Genomic DNA, 20,342 nt, shown 5'->3' with positions numbered 1-20,342 from the left:
TCGCCCTGGCGAGCTCATTTTGGCCTCGCCAGTGACGTGAAGCCTGCCTGGAGGGCACTCTATAAACCACCATTGACCAAGTCAGCTGGGGATCTGCAGTGGAGAATTTTACATGGTATTGTCGCTGTCAATGCGTTTGTGTCCATTTTAAACCCCACTGTGTCTTTGGAGTGTCCTTTTTGCTCTTTAAGAGAAACAGTGTTCCATTGTTTTACACAGTGTTTTAGACTGAACGCCTTATTTAAGATTTTAACTTCACTTTTTCAAAATTTTGGTGAATGTTTTAATCTTCATGTTTTTATCTGTGGTGTTCAGTACTCTCAGAAGAGAAGGAAAAAGTGTCAGTTGTTGAACTTCATTGTGGGTCAAGCCAAAAATGCCATTTATTTTAGCAGGAAGAAAAAACTGGACTCTGGGTTGAATAGTGATGTCTGTCTGATTTTTAAAGGGTTGGTGAAATCCAGAATAAGAGTGGATTTTTTGTTTTATAAAATGATGAAGAACTTGGACAGTTTTATGAATGTATGGGACTACGATGGGGCTCTGTGCACCACAGAGGGTGGTGTTTTATTTTTTTCTGACCTTTTAAAATAAGAACTGAATTTAATTCCTGATTTTTTCTTTTTGTAAAAATAGTGATTAAAGTTTGTTTAAAAACTCAAAAAAAAAAAAAAAAACCTCTCCCTCCCTCCCTCTCTGAGACTCCTCCAGTTGTAGTATTACACTCTCTCTCTCTCTCTCTCTCTCTCTCTCTCTCTCTCTCTCTCAGTGTCTTTTTGGAGGACTTCCTGGCTCTGGGTAAAGAAGGAGATCAGTTTCCTCAGCTGGAGTTTGAACAGCTTCCATTCTCTCACCCGCTTTTCATCATGTACTCATCCGGGACAACTGGAGCCCCCAAGTGTATGGTGCACTCCGCAGGGGTGAGTGAGACTGTGTGTGTGTGTGTGTGTGTGTGTTGGTGGAGACATATTATGAAAAACTCCCTTGTTCGGTGCATGTTCACATTAAAGTGTGAATCTGGAGGCCACCAACCCACACACGACAACACGAAACAAGACCCCAGTCAGTGTTCTGTGTGCTGCCAGAGTCAGAAAACACAGGATAAAAGGAGTCGCTCTGATCCTGCTCTGCTCCTGCTCTGCTCCGAGACTTTAGATTGGCTCCGCCCCCTTGTCTGAGTCTGTCCATTCACAGTCCAGTTCTGAACAGGGCTATTTAGAAAGGGGGAGAATATGTGAAAAGGGGAGGGGAATTGGGGTCCCCTTTAAAGTGTGTATTTTATAAAGGTGTCTTAGCAGAACACAGAGGATGTGTCAGAAAACTTTTCCCACTGGTCCCTTTCTCCCCTCCCTTTCTATACCTTTTCTACCAATGAAAGATTGTGGAGGACTCGAGGAGAGGGAAACCATTGTCAGATCAGAGTCAATCCCCACATTCTCCTAAAACCACACCTCTAAAGGAGAAGGAGGAGGGGGAGGAGAAGGAGGAGAGGGAGGAGAAGGAGGAGAGGGAGGGGGAGGAGGAGAAGGAGGAGGCGGAGGAGGAGGAGGAGGAGGGGGAGGAGAAGGAGGAGGAGGGGGAGGAGAAGGAGGATGTGGAGGAGGTAGAGAGGGAGGGGGAGGAGGAGGAGAAGAAGGAGGGGGAGGGGGGGGAGGTGGAGGAGGAGAAGAAGGAGGAGATGGAGGAGGAGGGGGAGGAGGAGATGGAGGAGGAGGGGGAGGAGGAGAGGGATGGAGGGGAAGGAGGAGGAGATGGAGGAAGAGGAGGAGAAGAAGGAGGAGGGGAGGAGGAGGAGAAAGAGGAGGAGAAGGAGGAAATGGAGGAGGAGGAGAGGGAGGGGGCGGAGGAGGAGAAGGAGGAAATGGAGGAGGAGGAGAGGGAGGGGAGATGGAGGAGGAGATGGAGGAAGAGGAGAGGGAGGGGAGATGGAGGGGAGATGGAGGAGGAGGAGGAGGAGAGGGAGGGGAGATGGAGGAGGAGGAGGAGGAGAGGGAGGGGAGATGGAGGAGGAGATGGAGGAAGAGGAGGAGGAGAAGAAGGAGGAGGGGAGGAGAAGGGGGAGATGGAGGGGGAGGAGAGGGAGGTGGAGGAGAAGGAGGAAATGGAGGAGAGGGAGGAGGAGATGGAGGGGGAGGAGGAGGAGATGGAGGAGGAGGAGGAGATGGAGGAGGAGAAGAAGGAGGAGATGGAGGAGGAGGAAAGGGAGGGGTAGGAGATGGAGGAGGAGGAGGAGAGGGAGGGGTAGGAGGAGGAGGAGGAGAAGGAGGAGATTTAGGAGGTGGGGGAGGAGGAGATGGAGAAGAAGGGGGAGGGGGAGGAGGAGAAGAAGGAGGAGGGGGAGGAGGATCTTTCAGGGTTTCTGGCTGCAGCCTGGGACGTTAAGATCAGAAATATTGTAGCTAATTATATATATCTCAGAGAAACTGTGGGACAGTGCTTCTTCAGCAGTGACCCCCTTTTGTAAATCAGAATAAAGGATGTTTAAGCCTCAGATTTCAACTGGAATCTTATTTAAACACGGATTCTTACCAAACTGCAACTTCTTATTAAACAAACAAAGCAAAGTAAGAGGTCAAATTTACGGTGGAGTTATTACAAGTGACTTTCATTACTTACCTTTTGTCACTGTCCAGAGAAAGACATGTTTCTCTATTTTTGTTTATTGAAGGAACCAATAGAAACGCTCCAAAATGATTCTGAATAAAATCATTTTACATCGATTTCCATTGAAGGTTAAGAACGTTTTTTCCTTCCTCTAAAGTTACTGTTCTGTTACTCGAACCGGGGCTGCTCTTCCCCTGCAGTAGCTCCACGCTGTCCACTCTAGGTGGCGCTGTTGTAGGAGAACCCAGGGAGATGTGGAGGAACACAGGTGTCTGATGTGGTTTGATATCTGGAGGTTGGAACTGGACCCAATTTAGTGAAACATAATTAAAAATATGAAGTAACTCTGCCAGAGTGTCTGTTTTAACGTCACTTTGCCGGTCCCAAGCCCGGATAAAGGAGGGCAGTTAGACGTAGAGTTAGCAATTCCACCCCACATCAGTCTTTTATTAAATTTGATTTTCTAAAATTTAACAAAACTGATTTATGTAAATGTGAGTCTAAACAAAGCATTAAAGTCATGAAGTTATTTTGAGAAGCGATGGTCTATTTCAGTACGACTGAGTTTTATAACCAGGCATTGGGGGGGTGGGGGTGGGGGGGGTTCAGAGAAAAAAGTCAGAATTCTGAGAAAAATGTTGGAATAATTTGGAGAATAATGTTGGAATGATTTGGAGAATAATGTTGGAATGATTTGGAGAATAATGTTGGAATAATGTTGGAATGATTTAGAGAATAATGTTGGAATAATTTGGAAAATAATGTTGGAATAATGTTGGAATGATTTGGAGAATAATGTTGGAATAATTTGGAGAATAATGTTGGAATAACTTGGAAATAAATGTTGGAATGATGTTGGAATAATTTGGAGAATAATGTTGCAATGATTTGGAGAATAATGTTGGAATAATTTGGAAATAAATGTTGGAATGATGTTGGAATAATTTGGAGAATAATGTTGGAATAATTTGGAAAATAATGTTGGAATAATTTGGAGAATAATGTTGCAATGATTTGGAGAATTATGTTGGAATAATTCGCTGCACGTATAATGGGGCAGACACAACCACGGTGTAATTGAGGAATGCAGTGTGTTGCTGAAGTCAAACTATGGTACAGATTTCTAGAATAAACACTCAGTCCTCTTCGACATCAGGACCAGATTGTGATTAGTATTTAAACCCTGAATCGGTGCAAAACCTGTTTATTCAGAAGAGGGCGTGTAGTTTCACAGGATACAATTAATGATGATGAAAATGATGGATCTGAGAAGGGAGAGGAACTCTGGCCCACGAGGCTCCATCGCGTTACGGCTCTGACTTGTACAATAAACTATAGCTGTATGCTGATATTTTGCAAAGTAGGTGATGACATAATTTAGCGATTTTTACAACAGCCAATATCTGTTTTTCTTACTGAGGAGTGGGCAACACTTGTTTTTTAATAAAAAGAGCAGGAGAATGTTTGAATTTTTAATTACAATTATCCCTTACAAGCAACCACAAAAAAAACACACTTTGAACCTTATTTGAACGCCAGATAATTCACACAAACATGCAGCTTTTTATTGAACGCAAAAATACATTTATAATTCACATTTACAGGGGAATTATTACAAGTGACATGCGTAATATATAAATGAATTTGCCTTGCTGTGCCAACACTTTAGGAACCACTGATATAGGGGATCCCAGAGATATCTGATAATAATGTAATAATGTAGAAGAAAACAGACGTCTGATGATAATGCGGAGGAACACAGACGTCTGATGATAATGCGGAGGAACACAGACGTCTGATAGTAACGCGGAGGAACACAGACGTCTGATAGTAACGCGGAGGAACACAGACATCTGATAATAACGTGGAGGAACGCAGACGTCTGATAATAACGTAGAGGAACGCAGACGTCTGATGATAACGTGGAGGAACGCAGACGTCTGATGATAACGTGGAGGAACGCAGACGTCTGATGATAACGTGGAGGAACGCAGACGTCTGATAACGTAGAGGAACGCAGACGTCTGATAATGTGGAGGAACGCATACGTCTGATAGTAATGTGGAGGAACGCAGACGTCTGATAGTAATGTGGAGGAACGCAGACGTCTGATAGTAATGTGGAGGAACGCAGACGTCTGATAGTAATGTGGAGGAACGCAGACGTCTGATAGTAATGTGGAGGAACGCATACGTTTGATAGTAATGTGGAGGAACGCAGACGTCTGATAGTAATGTGGAGGAACGCAGACGTCTGATAGTAATGTGGAGGAACGCAGACGTCTGATTGTAATGTGGAGGAACGCAGACGTCTGATAATAATGTGGAGGAACACAGACGTCTGTTTGTAATGTGGAAGAACACAGACGTCTGATAATAATGTGGAGGAACACAGACATCTGAAGTGTCCTGTAGCTGGTAATGGCCTCTAGATGGCAGTAAAAGTCCACCAGAAAAATTGAGAGGGAGGGGTGTGTGTGTGTGTGTGTGTGTGTGTGTGTGTGTGTGTGCGAGAGAGAGAGAGAGAGAGCAGAAACAGACATCCTGCGCTCATCATCAGTAATTCCTCACACTCCCAATCCTGGAGAATTTCATTCACAATCAGAGCATGTTTGAACCTGAACGTGAAGCTGGAGAATTGAGGAAGACAACACTGTGTATAAACACATCGTTTCCACATTTTTGGACATTTTCACTGCAGTTACTTTATTACAGAAAGAGACAGAGGTTCATCTTGGGTCTTGGGTTGAAATGAGGATATTGACAGAGATATTGTTTCTCTTTGCTGCAGTAACAGTCTCTACTCTTCTCACAGAGCATTTCTGTGAGGATTTGATGGCACACAGATGTTAGTGAGAACACGTGATGTTGGATTGGTTCATTCTGAATCACAAACACAACTCCAGACCATCCCAAAGGTACTGGGTAGGGCTCTACCGTGATGCCGTGACTCCGAAGAACACGGTTCCACTGCTCCACAGCCCTGGAGGAACCTGTACCTCTCTGGGCCGCTCTTGGCACTGGGTGTGGTGACCTTAGGCTCATAAGCAGTGTCCCTATCATTTAACGTTTAAAGGAACACTAGGTAAGGTTTGGTGTTTTTGCTCCCGAGCTACACCTACAGCTGCAGAGTGTGAATAACCATTACAGCACAGTCCTCCTCCAAAAGTTACATAGTGCAGTTGCTGGCCCTGGGGTAGCAATGACAGTGGCACCATTCTCGTTATTACACCTCAGTGGAGCATCACGATGATTTTGAAGATGTCAGTTAAAGGAAAAATACGACCTAGCGTTGCTTTAAATGCTCTTTAAGGGGTGTCTACAAACGTTCGAACATGAAGTAGCTAGCGAGGTTAAAACAGCAGGAGCCAGTGAAGCACAGGACTGGAAAAGTGAAATTGAATAAGGGTTGGTGTTGTATTCCCAGTCAGTTTTGGAAATAAACAAACCTAGCTTCATTAACATGCAGTATCCTATGGTGTTTACATCTCACAATCAAGACGTCTTCATTTTTCTAATAAATAAACAACAAAAGAAACATTAAAACATTGATTACGCTTCTAAAAACAGTGTGACCATTAATGCATAAAAATATATCTCCCTCCTGAGAGGGGCCGAGGTCTGAGATCTGTTTACAACAACCCTGGTGATGCTCCAGTCTCTCTCTCTCTCTCTCTCTCTCCCACTGTCTCTGTCTTTCTGTCTCTGTCTGTCTCTCTCTCTGTCTGTCTGTCTCGCTCTCTGTCTCGCTCTCTGTCTGTCTGTCTCGCTCTCTCCATCTCTCTCTTTCTGTCTCTCTCTGTCTCTCTCTCTGTCTGTTTGTCTGTCTGTCTGTCTCACTCTCTCCATCTCTCTTTCTGTCTCTCTCTCTCTCTCTCTGTCTGTCTGTCTGTCTCGCTCTCTCCATCTCTCTCTCTCTCTCGCTCTCTCCATCTCTCTCTCTCTCGCTCTCTCCATCTCTCTCTCTCTGTCTCTGTCTCTGTCTCGCTCTCTCCATCTCTCTCTGTCTGTCTGTGTTTCCATCTCTCTCTCTCTCTCTCTGTCTGTCTCTGTCTTGTTCTCTCAATCTCTCTCTCTCTCTCGCTCTCTCCATCTCTCTCTGACTTTCTCTCTCTCTCTCCCTCCCTCCCTCCTGGGGATTAGTGCTCTCCTCTAAGCGTGTTGAACACCAGTGACTTTGATGGCAGTGGTAGAGGAAGCATGTTCACATTAGTCTTGGAGTTGTACCTAACGATGGGGATTAGAATTCCCTCCCAAAAAGGCCTTGAGACTTTAGTAACACTCTGACTGTTTTTCCATAGCTTTGAAGGAAATGCATTTATGGGCGGAGCCTGGTGATGAAAATGACTATAATCCCCTTGAAAAGACCTGTTCCATCGCTACATCTCGCCCCATCTGGGCACAAATGGCCTCGAATTAAAGCTGATATTCCGCACTTTCACTCGCACTTTAGTTTCAGTCATCGATTCACTTCAAAGCCAAGTTCAGAAGCAAAACAGAAAAGCAGTGTATCACTGCAATTACGCGTGAACCGCGGCGCTAAAGTTGGCTTAGTTACGTGTGGGTAATGGTCACGGAAACCACAAGGTCCAGACACGGCCCTTAATTACTCCTCAAAAGTCGCTTTAAGTGGACGAGGGACATGAGAGCCTGCATCATCCTCATCATCATCATCATCATCATCACACTCCTCGGTGTGACAGTGCTATAACACACACATACACACACACACACACACACACAGACTGTAATTATCCGCCCTCTAAGAGCCTCAGCCTGCCACTGTTTTCATACACACAACCTTAATTACCCATCGAGTGTGGGAGTCTGTGTGTGTGTGTGTGTGTGTGTGTGTGTGTGTGTGTGTGTTCATACATGTATAGGGCTCTAATTATCCAGCTGGCGAGAGACATATTAGACACAAATGCCGCTAAAGCCGACAGACAAAGCTGCGAAAAAATTACACAGAACTGTGGAGCATACACACACACACGTGCACACACACTCATACATGCACATACACACTCATAAACGCGTGCAAAATCACACACACAACTTGTTATACGTCCTCAGAAAATGGGCTCACGCGCTTTGTCAGAAAGTTTGCAGACACCCCTTTGTGTTGAGTGATGACTGTATCACTGTGTACAGTGTGTAAATCTCTATAGAAACACAGGAAACAAACCAAGAGACTCTGGAGCAGCTGTACATGAGCCTAAAGTCACCATGGCCCCAGGGGTTTAAACCCTGAAGCAGTGGAGCAGTGAAACGGTGAAGTGAAGGAGCTCCACCCAATAGCTGTGGGATGAGTAGCGCTGGGGTTCTGGGCCCAGAACTAATCCCTGGACATCAGCACCTGACCTCACTGAATGCCATCAAATCCTCACAACAATGCCCTATTAACAAGTGTGTGTCCGTAAGCACAGAGCGGAGGAAACGAATGCCTCTCTGTAAATGGAGGTGCGTCCGTTTCCCGTCTGAAATATTACAACATTAAGACGAATAATGCACTGTAATAAGGTTCTGAACGAATAATGACCAGTCGTCTCACTCAATTATCATTCTAATAATGTTTGTGGTGTTGTATAACTGCATCATGAATAAATATTTAGTGTTTGCTGTGTCTCGCCACGTTAAGTCTGTGATAATATTGGGGTCGGTGTAAATATTAGGGAACGGAGATAAGAGGTTTTAATTGTAATGTGTGTGTTCCACCTCCTCTTCGTCCCGAACTCAGCTTTTTAGCCAAGCTTTTCTAAATAAACACCGCGGTAATGCTTTAAATCTGCAGCTTTATGTGACAGGTTAGTGGTTATTGCTGTCGGAGCTGTTTTAGCTGAGTTTTCCTCTCTGTGGTGTTCCGGGGCGTCCACGGGAGCTTTGTTATTGTAAAAAAATCCCTGATTTAAATGAACTGCTGCAGGCTTAAGTGTTCCCTCGGAGCAGGAGCGTGTTTTATTTGACCTGGAGTTAAACGGTGAGTCACGCTTAGCTTTGATTCTGCTCTGGAATCTCTCTAAGCTGCTTCATCGACCGGCAAACTTTATTTAACTGGCAAAATTAAAGCAGTGAATAATGAAACGCACAAATTCTCCTCCCTTTGCTCTGAATTAAAGACTCGGTGGCCCTTTCCGCTCCTGAGAGACCAGCCCCGCATCACTCTGAATGAGGACAGGCTTTTAATCCAAAAACTAAAGGCCTTGTTAATGTTTTGAGATCCCCAGTACATTTTCAGACAATTTCACATACACAGTTTGTGGGGTTTTACTTTAAGAGGACATATTATAAGCCCACCAACCCACACACTGTGAAACAAGAGGCACAAAGTCAGTTTTCAGTGCACTGCCCGAGAAAACAATCCGTTCGGATTTTGCTCCTCTTCTGACGTCAAGTGCGGTGACTTTAGAATGGCCCCGCCCCCTCGCTGAGTCTGTCCAATCACAGCGCTGGACCCGTGTTTATGTGAGAGCGCAAAGACGAGGTTAAACTCAGCAAAACAGACACAACGAGCGCGGAGAAATAAGAGCACTGAGTAAAAACGGAGAAGAAAGAGAACAGAGTGAAAACGGCTAAAAACCAGAGCTTCTGCTACTCGCTCCTCACTGCTGTGCGCTCGGGGTCGGGGTGAACAGCGAGCGGCTCATTGTCATTTAAAGGAACAGGTGCTGAAAGCGGGCGTTCTGAACAGGGCTGTTTACACAGGGGGAGAACACTGTTGTGGGGCTCGTGGGGTTTGGACCAAAGCAGGTCACAGACGTTTCATTAAGAAACAGAACTGTGTTCCTCTGTGGAGACGAGGGAGAGAATGACTTTTTTAAATTATGCAAAAATAAACAGCTTGTTTCGGTGCCTGAAATTTCGCATATGTCCCAAGAAGCTGTGTCTTTACCAGTGAGCTGATTTTCCATGTTACGGATTATGAACATAGTTTAGTCGAAGTTGGTTTCAACACTGGAGCTACGAGGCTAACGTAGCTAACGGATAATGGAAGTGGACATAACGCTAACCCAGTCATCCCCTGCCCTCCCCTCAGACGGGGTGGAGTGTTCTGTGTGTAATAGACTCTTCATTACGTACTGTCAGACGCTGCTGAACACACTGTGGTGATTTAGCGTTACTGCTAACTGCTCAGGCATAAGCCTCTGTTATTGTTTCACTGTGTAGCTCCTGTGCTAAAGCTAATCCTATAGTTTAAACTTTAAAGAGCAGTTCATTGCTTTAAGGGAAATACTGATTTCATATTGGCTGTCATAATGTCAAATAAGGAAATTTAGAGATTAACAGAACTGAAATCTCTCTCTCTCTCTCTCTCTCTCTCTCCAGGGCACTCTAATACAACACCTTAAAGAACACATTCTTCATGGCAATATGGCAAGTAATGAGGTCATCATCTACTACACTACGGTAGGTCACAATGACAAATAATATCAATAATATGTTATAAAATATATATCATTGTTGTTAGGTTATAATATTTAACAAATAATGTATATTTGAAAATCTCTGTCTTTCTCTCTCTCTCTCTCTCTCTCTCTCTCTCTCTCTCTCTCTCTGTAGACTGGGTGGATGATGTGGAACTGGTTGATCTCTTCTCTGGCTGTTGGAGCTTCTGTGGTTCTTTATGACGGTTCTCCTTTGGTTCCGACTCCAAACGTTCTGTGGGACCTGGTGGATCAGCTTGGGTAAGAAATTGTGTTTGTCTACTTGTCCTCCGTCTCGTGGTCTGGGCCTTGTCCTCCGTCTCGGGGTCTGGGCCTTGTCCTCCGTCTCGGGGTCTGGGCCTTGTCCTCCGTCTCGGGGTCTGGGCCTTGTCCTCCGTCTCGGGGTCTGGGCCTTGTCCTCCGTCTCGGGGTCTGGGCCTTGTCCTCCGTCTCGGAGATTTATAAATACTTTAACCATTTATAAACAAACCTTAAAGCTATGTATTTAGCAATGAATAAAAATTAAATGTAATTTATCGCTGCCAAATGCGGCCAAATATCACAAGGGCGTTTGATGATGGTCAGGCGACAGTCTGGATGAATACACTGACATTTGTTGGTTTGTTTGCGTATTGCAGCTGTCTGTATTGAAAGTATTGCAATAAAAATAAACAAACCGTGTGTGTGTGTAGGTCTCAATGAGATTAGTATCAACTGGAAAATAAAATGAAATCAAATGCGTAAATCAACCAAGTGTATCTCTTCATACCCTTTGAGGCTTCAGTGTCTGTGTTTTTGTGTTTTTATGTTTTTGTGTGTGTGTGTGTGTGTGTGTGTGTGTGTGTGTGTGTGCGTGCGTGTACCTGTGTGTGAGGGCGTGTGTGTGTGTGTGTGTGTGCATGGGAGAGAGAGAGAGCGAGAGCAAGAGTGAGTGTCTGTATATGTGATCCTTTGTCTCTCTGTGTGTCTGTGTGTGTGTGTGTGTGTCTGTGTGTGTGTGTCTGTGTGTGTGTGTCTCTGTGTGTGTGTGTCTCTGTGTGTGTGTGTGTCTCTGTGTGTGTGTGTGTGTGTGTCTGTTTGTGTGTGTGTGTGTCTCTCTGTGTGTGTGTGTGCGTTTCATCCGCCACCGTGGGCCTGATGATGTCATTGGTGCGTAATTGGCTGGCAGTGTGACAGCGCCCATCACTCTGACCTTTACATGAGTGACGTGTCGCTACGGCAACGTGGAGATTGCGAGCCCTGATTGGTCAGCGGCTATTCGGCCTTGAGTTATTGTAGTGATCTGTTATTGAGCTTTATGAGGAGCAGTCAAATAGCTGAGTACTCGCACAGGAATGTGCGTGTTTTATGCAAGATTTCTGTTACACACACACACACACACACACACACTGTTCTCTTGGCTGGCAATATAATCCTTTATTCTTAGTTTTCATTGTCTCTTTTAAAGAGGTAAAAAATAGAGACAATGGTGGAGCAGCCTTAGCTTCTTAGTTTTAGGGAATACACACACACACACACACACAGTTAACATATTCTGCTTTCATTAGCTACAGCGCTTTTAGCTATATTCAATATACTTGAAGTGCACTTCACTCTTTTGGGGCGTGTGTGTGTGTGTGTGTGTGTATTAATATACCCGTGTATATGTAGGACATAGGAGAACACTACTTGGCAGAAATGTTTGTGGAAACCTGCTCAGGAGTGTGTTCCTTTTTGCTGCAGCTTCTGCTCTGTCTGCGAGGCTCTACACTAGACGTAGTTACACTTTGCTGTGAGGATTCGATGGCATGCAGCGTTCACCAGAGGTCAGGTAATAGTGAGGACAGGTAACGATGCTGTGTGGTTAATTAAAGATAAGAAACCGTCAATTCGTTGTTGGGGGTGGGGACTTTATACTCTTCTAACCCAAGCTTGGCACTGGGCGTGGACTTTAAGCCCATGTGCATCTGCTCCCTCCTCATACAGACATGAGTAAAGCCTAAAGTAACTCGGTTCAGTGACTGTGAGGGTGGTGTACACATTTTTGGACGTGTGATGTACATTTAATTTTGAGTTTTCTGTAAAAGTCTACTGTAAATCCTTTGGCAAGTAGGGGCTTAAATCTAAGATGAGCATCAGCAGATGAGCTGCGGGAGAGGTTTCCAATAAAGTGGCCTGTGTGTGTGTGTGTGTGTATGAATAAAACATGGCATCTCCCTCGTTTCCTTCTGTGTAAAGCGATTCTCCGAGCGCCCCCCGGATCAGGACCCTTTGATCCTGCCAGATTCATCGTTTTAAAGTGGGTCGATATTTAATCGGACAGACACCACACGCTCCATGCAAATGCAGAAGTGTGTGGGCACCTTCCGGACCCGTGTTCTGGAGAAAGTAGAGCATGGCTGTGTCCTTAGTTCTGGATTATTACGGGTTACGGAAATTGGCTTGGACTTGAGTTGTTGTTGTTTCCTGTTGGTTCCTGTACCTTTTAAACAGAAGAGAGGGGGTGGAGGTGAATCTGAATGTGTTTAAATGGAGAACGGGTCGATGGAGAGACGACAGAAGGTGCTTCAGACGAGTGCTTTCTTTTGAATCTCAACTGTGGAGCAATCCTTATTCATTTTTATCTTTAAAGATTAGGGATGGCACATTATTAATACAACAATCGATACAATAATTAATGACATAACTTTGTTGTTCATGATTAACTCCGGATAACGTCCAGCTTCAAAATAACTGATGCTCCACGGAGCCGTATGAGCTTCTGCTGTTGCTACACGAGGCTGAGCACTGCGGAGACGGCACTATGTAACTTTCGGAGGAGAGTAGGAAACCCCCCCCCCCCCCCCCCCCCCACACACCTTGATTTGAGGACAGTGGCTTGTGGCGTGATGGAGCTCAGCATCCTCAGTAACTAATGAGTGTGTGCAGTACACATCAAGTGTTTGGACACACCCTCAGAGGGTTTTCTTTGTTTTTGGGCCGTTTTCCTCATGTTGTGAAGGTACAGCACCAGTCAAAAGTTTGGGCATCTTCCTCATTCAATGATTTTTCTTTGTTTTATATCATTTTCTTTGTTGTAAATGAATGTGGAAAACGTTAAAATTATGAAGGAACACAAATGGAATCATGTAGTAAACAACAAAGTGTTAACCACAAACCAGAATGTTTTATACTTTAGACTCTTCACAGTAGCCCCCTGTTGCTTTGACGATGCAGTGAACAGCCGAAATCCACCAGTGACTAGTGAGAAGATGTGTCCAGACTTTTGAAGAGGGCTGTGGCTGAATTCCATAAAATCACCAATAAATTCCAACACATTTATAGTGTAAAGCCTTCTTAGAAGAGGGGAGACCGACTCTGTAAAGGCTATGGGCATCGACACTAGACTGTGGAACAACACAGACACGTCATTGAGGAGCAGAGCCCTGTGGACCAGCCTGACCCATTCCCAGTCCGGTTCAGTCTGGACGGCAGACTGCTTTTACTTATTACTGGTTCTGAAGCACTTTTGTGGACTGTGTTGGACACGGCATGGTGTTTTGGGCGATGGTGAGAGCACAGTTAAATGTGCTGAAGTGGAGCGCTGGACACTGCGTGTGGTGCGGGGTGGGTTTTAAATTCGCAGATTTCCTGCAGCTGCAGTCGTTCCGTGTGAAATGGGATAACGATCTTTGGAAGGTTCCACTGCGTTGCTGCATCCATGAAACACTCGACGCAGGATTTGGCGCAGTGTCTCTGTCCTGTTTTTAAAGAATCAGACGAGGGGCAGCGTAACATAGAAATGTATTAATGATTAATCTGTTAATGCGTTAATGCCGTTAAAATTGCTTACCTAAAATAAACATGTTACCTTTGACATCACAGTGAATATTTATGCTTTTTAATATATCTATATATATATATTTATATATACACAAGGTGGGCCATTTATATGGATACACCTTAATAAAATGGGAATGGTTGGTGATATTAACTTCCTGTTTGTGGCACATTAGTATATGGGAGGGCAATGAGACAATTGTGGCCATTTTGAAGTCGGCCATTTTGGATCCAACTTTTGTTTTTTCAATGGGAAGAGTGTCATGAGACACATCAAACTTTTTGTGAATTTCACAAGAAAACGTTGGTTTTAACGTAACTTTATTCTTTCATGAGTTATTTACAAGTTTCTGACCACTTATAAAATGTGTTCAAAGTGCTGTCCATTGTGTTGATTGTCAATGCAACCCTCTTCTCCCACTCTTCACACACTGATAGCAACACCGCAGGAGAAATGCTAGCACAGGCTTCCAGTATCAAATTACTAACATGTATCTCCATTTTTGTGGCTGTTCAGTTTACTTCATCGTTTGAACACAGCAGCTGTCCGTCACACCGTGTGAGAAGTGAATTACTCTCAATTACATTTCTTTTTTTACTCTGACTTCCACTGAAAGTTAAGAAGGTTTTTTTCCTTCTGTAAAGTGACTATTTTGGGGGATACATGTTTTTAAATGGACAGTGATCTCACTCTTCCTGCCATGGGTGCAGCCATGTTTAAAACAGGCTCAGTACAGACTCTCTGAATGTCCAGGCCACTAGGTGTTAGTGTAGAGGGTTTTTTGTAGTAAGAAGATAATAACTGGTGAAAATGACTGCTTTAATTAAAAGTACTGTCTTTCTTTTTCACTAATGCCTCCTCCACGCGTGGACGGTAATCAAGAAATGTTCCAGAGTTTACCCGGAGGAGCTGTGTGTGTGAAAGCGACCCGCAACATTTGTCCCGGACCTTATCCGGACTTTATCCTCCTCGTGGTAGAGAATCCGGGTGAAGTCAGTGTCAGCGCATGTGAGAACAGAGCAGGAAATATTCCGGAGCTTCTCTATCAAGTGCTGCACAGGCTCCACCCCCAACACCTAAAGCATGGGTTTCGTCTCCCGCTGTGAGAGAGTGTCTCACACAGAAAATCTCCCCCTGTGAGCTGTGTGTGTGAACACCCTCTCCTGGGACACCTCTGAACACGACAGTCTGGAGTTTCTTGAGAAATTCTCTAGATTTCACGTGTGAAAGAGGTACAAGTCTTAATTGTACCACTATAATGCTAACAATATAGCGCACACACACACACACATTCTCTTGAAATCTCACGTTAAGCCTTAATTTGTATTTCATTAAGTATCTCCGTTTTTTTCCATTTGTCATTTTTCAAAGTCATTGGATCCCCTCAGAAACTCTGTAAACCATGAGACATTTTCTTAATGGATGGACCTTTCAAGACGCTCTAAAATCGCGGGGAATAAAATGTCTTGCTTTTAAGTTTAGAACACTTTTTTTCCTTCAGGAAAGTTACCATTCGTTCAGGGATGATGTACCTCTGCCTGGAGACGTTCTACAGGACCACATGTCTATCATTACTGTTCATTGGAGTGTGTACATTGGACTTCAGTGTCTTAGTTATTGTCCTCGGTAATGCAGCACCTCTACAGATGCAGCAGATGGAGATTAGGTTGAAAACTGTCTGCGGTTTCCTTTAAGTTTTGATGCTGAAGTGAGGTTTAGAGATGCACAGACCATTTCAGCTCGAACAGGGAGAAATATCTGGACGCTCTTCCTCCATTCTAATCAACCAATTACCAGCCTCGCCTTGCCACCTGCCGCCAATGAGATGGAAGCAGGATGTTGTCATGGCAGCGGCTCATGAGAGCAGCAGCTTACTTTTCTTTCTTTATCCTTCCTCCTCTTTTCTTTCCTTTGGACCACTTTTCAGTCCTCAGTCAGCAACTGGCTACATTTACACGTGGCCTGATGATCCATTAATCATCAGAACAGAAACTGTCCATGTGTGTTTAGATCTCATATGTACCTCAGATAAAAGTGTAAACACACTGAGGCTGATCCTGATTAATTTTTTATCTGATTGAATGAGGTGGTAATCCTTTAAATAATCAGTTAAACAAAAGAATAATCACCATCTCGGCGCCTGTATCTGATTACATTCCCAATCGGAAACTGCAAATACATCACAACCGACGATCCCAGTGGTACTCTATAGGTCTTCAGATCAAACCACATTTACTCTTAATGCTTTAAAACACTTAAAGTGGACATATCCCCCTCATCTCCACAGTGGAACACAGTCCTGTTTCTTAATGAAACGTCTGTGACCTGCTTTGGTCCAAACCCCCCGAGCCCCACAGCAGTGTTCTCCCCCTGTGTAAACAGCCCTGTTCAGAACGACCGCTTTCAGCACCTGTTCCTTTAAATAATAATGAGCCGCTCGCTGTTCACCCCGACCCCGAGCGCACAGCAGTGAGGAGCGAGGAGCAGAAGCTCTGGTTTTTAGCCGTTTTCACTCTGTTCTCTTTCTTCTCCGTTTTTACTCAGTGCTCTTATTTCTCCGCGCTTGTTGTGTCTGTTTTGCTGTGTTTAACCTCGTCTTTGTGCTCTCACATAAACATGGGTCCAGCACTGTGATTGGACAGACTCAGACGAGGGGGCGGGGCCATTCTAAGGTCTTTGCACTTGACGTCAGAAGCGGAGCAGAATCAGAACGACTGGTGTATATAAATGATAAAAAAGTATATAAACTCAGGAATATGAAAATACATGTATCAATGAAGTCAGAACAATATATTTATACATAATTATGTTGTTTTTATTAATATATTTATATACTAGTTTCTTTTACTTCACTTTTATTTATTTTCATTTTGGTAAATCTGCTGACAAACAATTTACACTCAATTAATTCAACTGAGAGAAACACATCTTTATACACTGTTAGTTGTGATTGTAATAATGTGATTTGCATTGTTTTAAATTGATGTAATCTTATACCCTACATGCCGCCATATAGTTACAGTCAAATCTGAGCAATGCTATGAATTTCATAAGAATGACTACAACAGTAGGCGTGACTGGGAGAAATCAATGAGCAGCCAGCTAACAAAAGCAACAGCAAATGTAAATCAGCAGGTTCCCTGGAGTACCTCCTCCACCAGCAAGTCCCCGTTACTGCATTGTTTTGATTTAATGCTTCAGTAATGATGTTTGTGGATGTTTGAACTGTTCTGTAAGGAGGATTTGATGGTTCCAGACCATGATCAGATGTTCCAGACCAACTCTGAGGTGTCTGATTGAGCTCCATCACTTCACTGAGTGTCCCCATTGTGGTGCAGTTGAGCGTAGCCTTAAAAGCAGCTACTTCAGCGCATCCCATTATATTTCATGCTTTTCTATGAAAATGGTCCGCGTTGGACACATCATCAGTATTTAGTTTCTCTGAAAAGCCCCAGACCTGTTCACGTCGTCTCAAACTTTGAGAAAGCCTCAGTCTGAAAAGCTCGTCAAAACGGAGCACACTTGGCCTCAGAAGCTGGCTGTGGTCAGCGGCAGAATAGTGTCAGGTGGCCATTTTGTGGAGGTCAGATATTGTCTTGTGGTAAAGGGCTTCCTTTTGACCTCTGGACGTTTAGCCCAGAGTGTTTCCATCATGGTCCGTCTGATTGGACCCTCAGCGGGTCAGCGAGGCCAGAGGGATCAATTTCAGCGAATCGATTCACTTCTGGAGTCCTTGCAGAATTTTAAAGGGCCCGTATCGCCGATTTTTCCTGTCTTTATTTTAGAATGAGAATCTGATTGTGGATTGTGGAAATGAGTGAATTAAGCTTCTTAAAACCCATTGTAACACTTGTGTTTTTAGTTTACAGACTGTATGTTAATTTTAATGGTATGCCAGCGTTACCCCGGTGTTGTATTCAGTATTTGTTTATACATTAAAGCACTTTAAGACATTTCAGCGCCTGCTGCTGGAGGAACACTGTTTAGAAGCACAGCTGCCGCTAACAGACACTTGTGGTTTAGCTTGTGGCTTGTGTTCCCCCCACCCCCCAGTCAGTGAGCTCCCACAGCGCCCCCTCCCTGTGGCTCTCTTAAATGCACATGAATGAACGATGGTCTTGTACTTAAAGACACAGAACAGAAACTTGACACACCACACACACCATAAATACCGCCTTCATTTTGCGAAACCCCATGTTTTTAAATACTGTGGTACACGTTAATATACTTAGACCGCCCAAACTTAACGAGGACCTTCCATAGACATAAATACTGCAGCTAATCAGCACTAACACTAACCTCAGTGACCAAAATAAATAATTTCACTCATGTAGTGAACACCAAAGCGTTAGAAGTTGGGGGGACCAACAAAATGTGCTTAAAATACCACAAAATATCACATAAACCATCACTGACAACACAGGTCCTCACAAATCTGTAAAAACACACACACACATACACACACAAACTCACTAGAGTTAAAAAAGATCCTAACAACAGGATTATAATGAATGGGTTCTAATCACTGGGTTCTAACAACTGGGTCTTAATGAAAGTGTTGTAACAACAGGGTTCTTCCCTGGGTTCTAGAAACTGGGTTCTAATGACAGAGTTCTTCTGTTAATTTAAAAAAAATAATGGGTTCTAATGACAGGGTTGTAACTGCAGGGTTCTCACACAAGAGGCTCTTAAAGGGTTTAAAAGGATTGAATGACACTCATTGTGTTTTAAGTCAGGGTTCTAATAAGGGTTCTAGTGTTCTGGGATTGACTGTGTTCTGCTGACTGTAACGCTGGTTCCAGACTCGTGAACCCTGTGTGTGTGTGTGTTCCCGCAGGATCACTGTATTCGGGACGGGAGCGAAGTGGCTGGCGGTTCTCGAGGAGAGGAACCTGAAACCAGGTAAAAATCTACCCTCATTTCAAAGCAGACGCTTCCTTCCCTCCGTCTATTCATCCGCCGCCTCCTTTCTTCTCTTCACCATTCATTCATTCTCCCTGTGGGACAGTAATGAACCTCACATCACTCTCTCCCTTCACCGCACCTCATTCATTTCATCTTTTCTATTCTCTCTTTCTCTCTTTACTCTTTCCTTCTCTCTCTCTCTCCTGTCCCAATCTCTCTCTCTCTCTCTCTTTCTCCTGTGTATTTTTCTCTTTTCTCTGTCCTATTTTGCAGTCTTTTCTTATTATTTTCTGTTCTCTCATTTCTTGCTTTCAAATCTCTCTCTCCCCTCTCTCTGTCTCCCCCCCTCTCTCTCCCCCTCTATCTGTCTCCCCCTCTTTCTCTCTCTCTCTCTCTGTCTGTCTCCCCCTCTCTCTATCTGTCTCCCCCTCTCTTTCTCTCTCTCTCTCTCTCTCTCTGTCTCTCCCCCTCTCTCTATCTGTCTCCCCCTCTCTTTCTCTCTCTCTCTTTCATGTCACTCTCTCTTTTGCATTACTTGCTCTTTTTAGTTTCGATTTTCACATTTTACTTTTCTTGTCCTAACTCTCTCTCTCTCTCTCTCTCTCTCTCTCATATATTTAGCAGGTTAACTTTAATAACACGCATTTATTCCACTGCCTTCTCCATCTGCCCTCTGGAGCTTTCTGACTCACTCTCACTAAACTGCAGTGTGTGTGTGTGTGTGTGCGTCTGTGATTTATTCAGTTCGGAAGCGAGTGATTGGTCCACGGTTAATGTGCTGAATGAATAGATGAGATACAGAACAGATAACAGTCCTAAACGACACAGAAAAGCGGGAGCGAGAGAGTGATGGAGGAACGGTAATGTTATAGAGATTAAATCACACTCGTTCGCGCCCTCGCTCTCTCTCTCTGTCCCTCTTTCTCTATCGTTATCTCTCCATTCTGAGCGCGCGCACACACACATACACACAACCTGGCAAAAGTTTGGGGACAGTTTGTAAAAGGTGCTTTTCAGAACCGAGGGGAAAAGACTGGTGTTTAAAGCAGAGGCAGAAAAACTTTAATCTGTGTTTATTAAAAGAAGATTATCAGGTTCAGAAAAATCAGCGTGACTCTAGATTTTTCTTTCTTTCTTTCATTCATTCATTCATTGATTTTCTGTCAGAGCTTCATCCTGATCAGAGTCACAGTCTGGTCCAGAGCCGCTCCAGAATCACGGGGCGGAAGCCAGGAACACACCCTGGAGGGTGACACACACACTCTCACATTCACTCACACACACACCTACTGACACGTTTGATTCGCCAATCCACCTACCAACGTGTGTTTTGGACTGTGGGAGGAAACTGGAGCACCCGGAGGAAACCCACGCAGACACAGGGAGAACACACCACACTCCTCACAGACAGTCACCCGGAGGAAACCCACACAGACACGGGGAGAACACACCGGGACTCAAACCCACAACCTCCAGGACCCTGGAGCTGTGACAGAGACACTACCTGCTGCTCCACTGTGTAAATTAGGACAATGTGGAAATGAGCTTTTCTACCGTTCTGAGTTAAGTCACATGACAGAATTAAAACGTGTCTGAACTCTATTCTCCTCCATT

General features: G+C 44.2%; 1 protein-coding gene across 1 annotated transcript in view; it reads left to right on the top strand.

Moving 5' to 3' along the window:
- Nucleotides 1-20,342, top strand: part of LOC136677374 (acetoacetyl-CoA synthetase-like) — a 63,175-nt gene that overhangs the window by 23,117 nt on the left and 19,716 nt on the right. Inside the window, exons 5-9 of the mRNA XM_066654898.1 lie at nucleotides 316-340; nucleotides 770-920; nucleotides 9,927-10,007; nucleotides 10,161-10,285; nucleotides 18,661-18,725. Coding sequence (XP_066510995.1) covers nucleotides 316-340; nucleotides 770-920; nucleotides 9,927-10,007; nucleotides 10,161-10,285; nucleotides 18,661-18,725 — 447 coding nt within the window. The remainder of the gene's footprint in view (nucleotides 1-315; nucleotides 341-769; nucleotides 921-9,926; nucleotides 10,008-10,160; nucleotides 10,286-18,660; nucleotides 18,726-20,342) is intronic.

This window comes from Hoplias malabaricus, chromosome X2 (genome assembly GCF_029633855.1).
Source record: "Hoplias malabaricus isolate fHopMal1 chromosome X2, fHopMal1.hap1, whole genome shotgun sequence".
NCBI classification, from domain to species: Eukaryota; Metazoa; Chordata; class Actinopteri; order Characiformes; family Erythrinidae; genus Hoplias; species Hoplias malabaricus.
The sequence above is the reverse complement of the archived record's forward strand: the minus strand, read 5'-3'. Positions and strand labels throughout refer to the sequence as shown.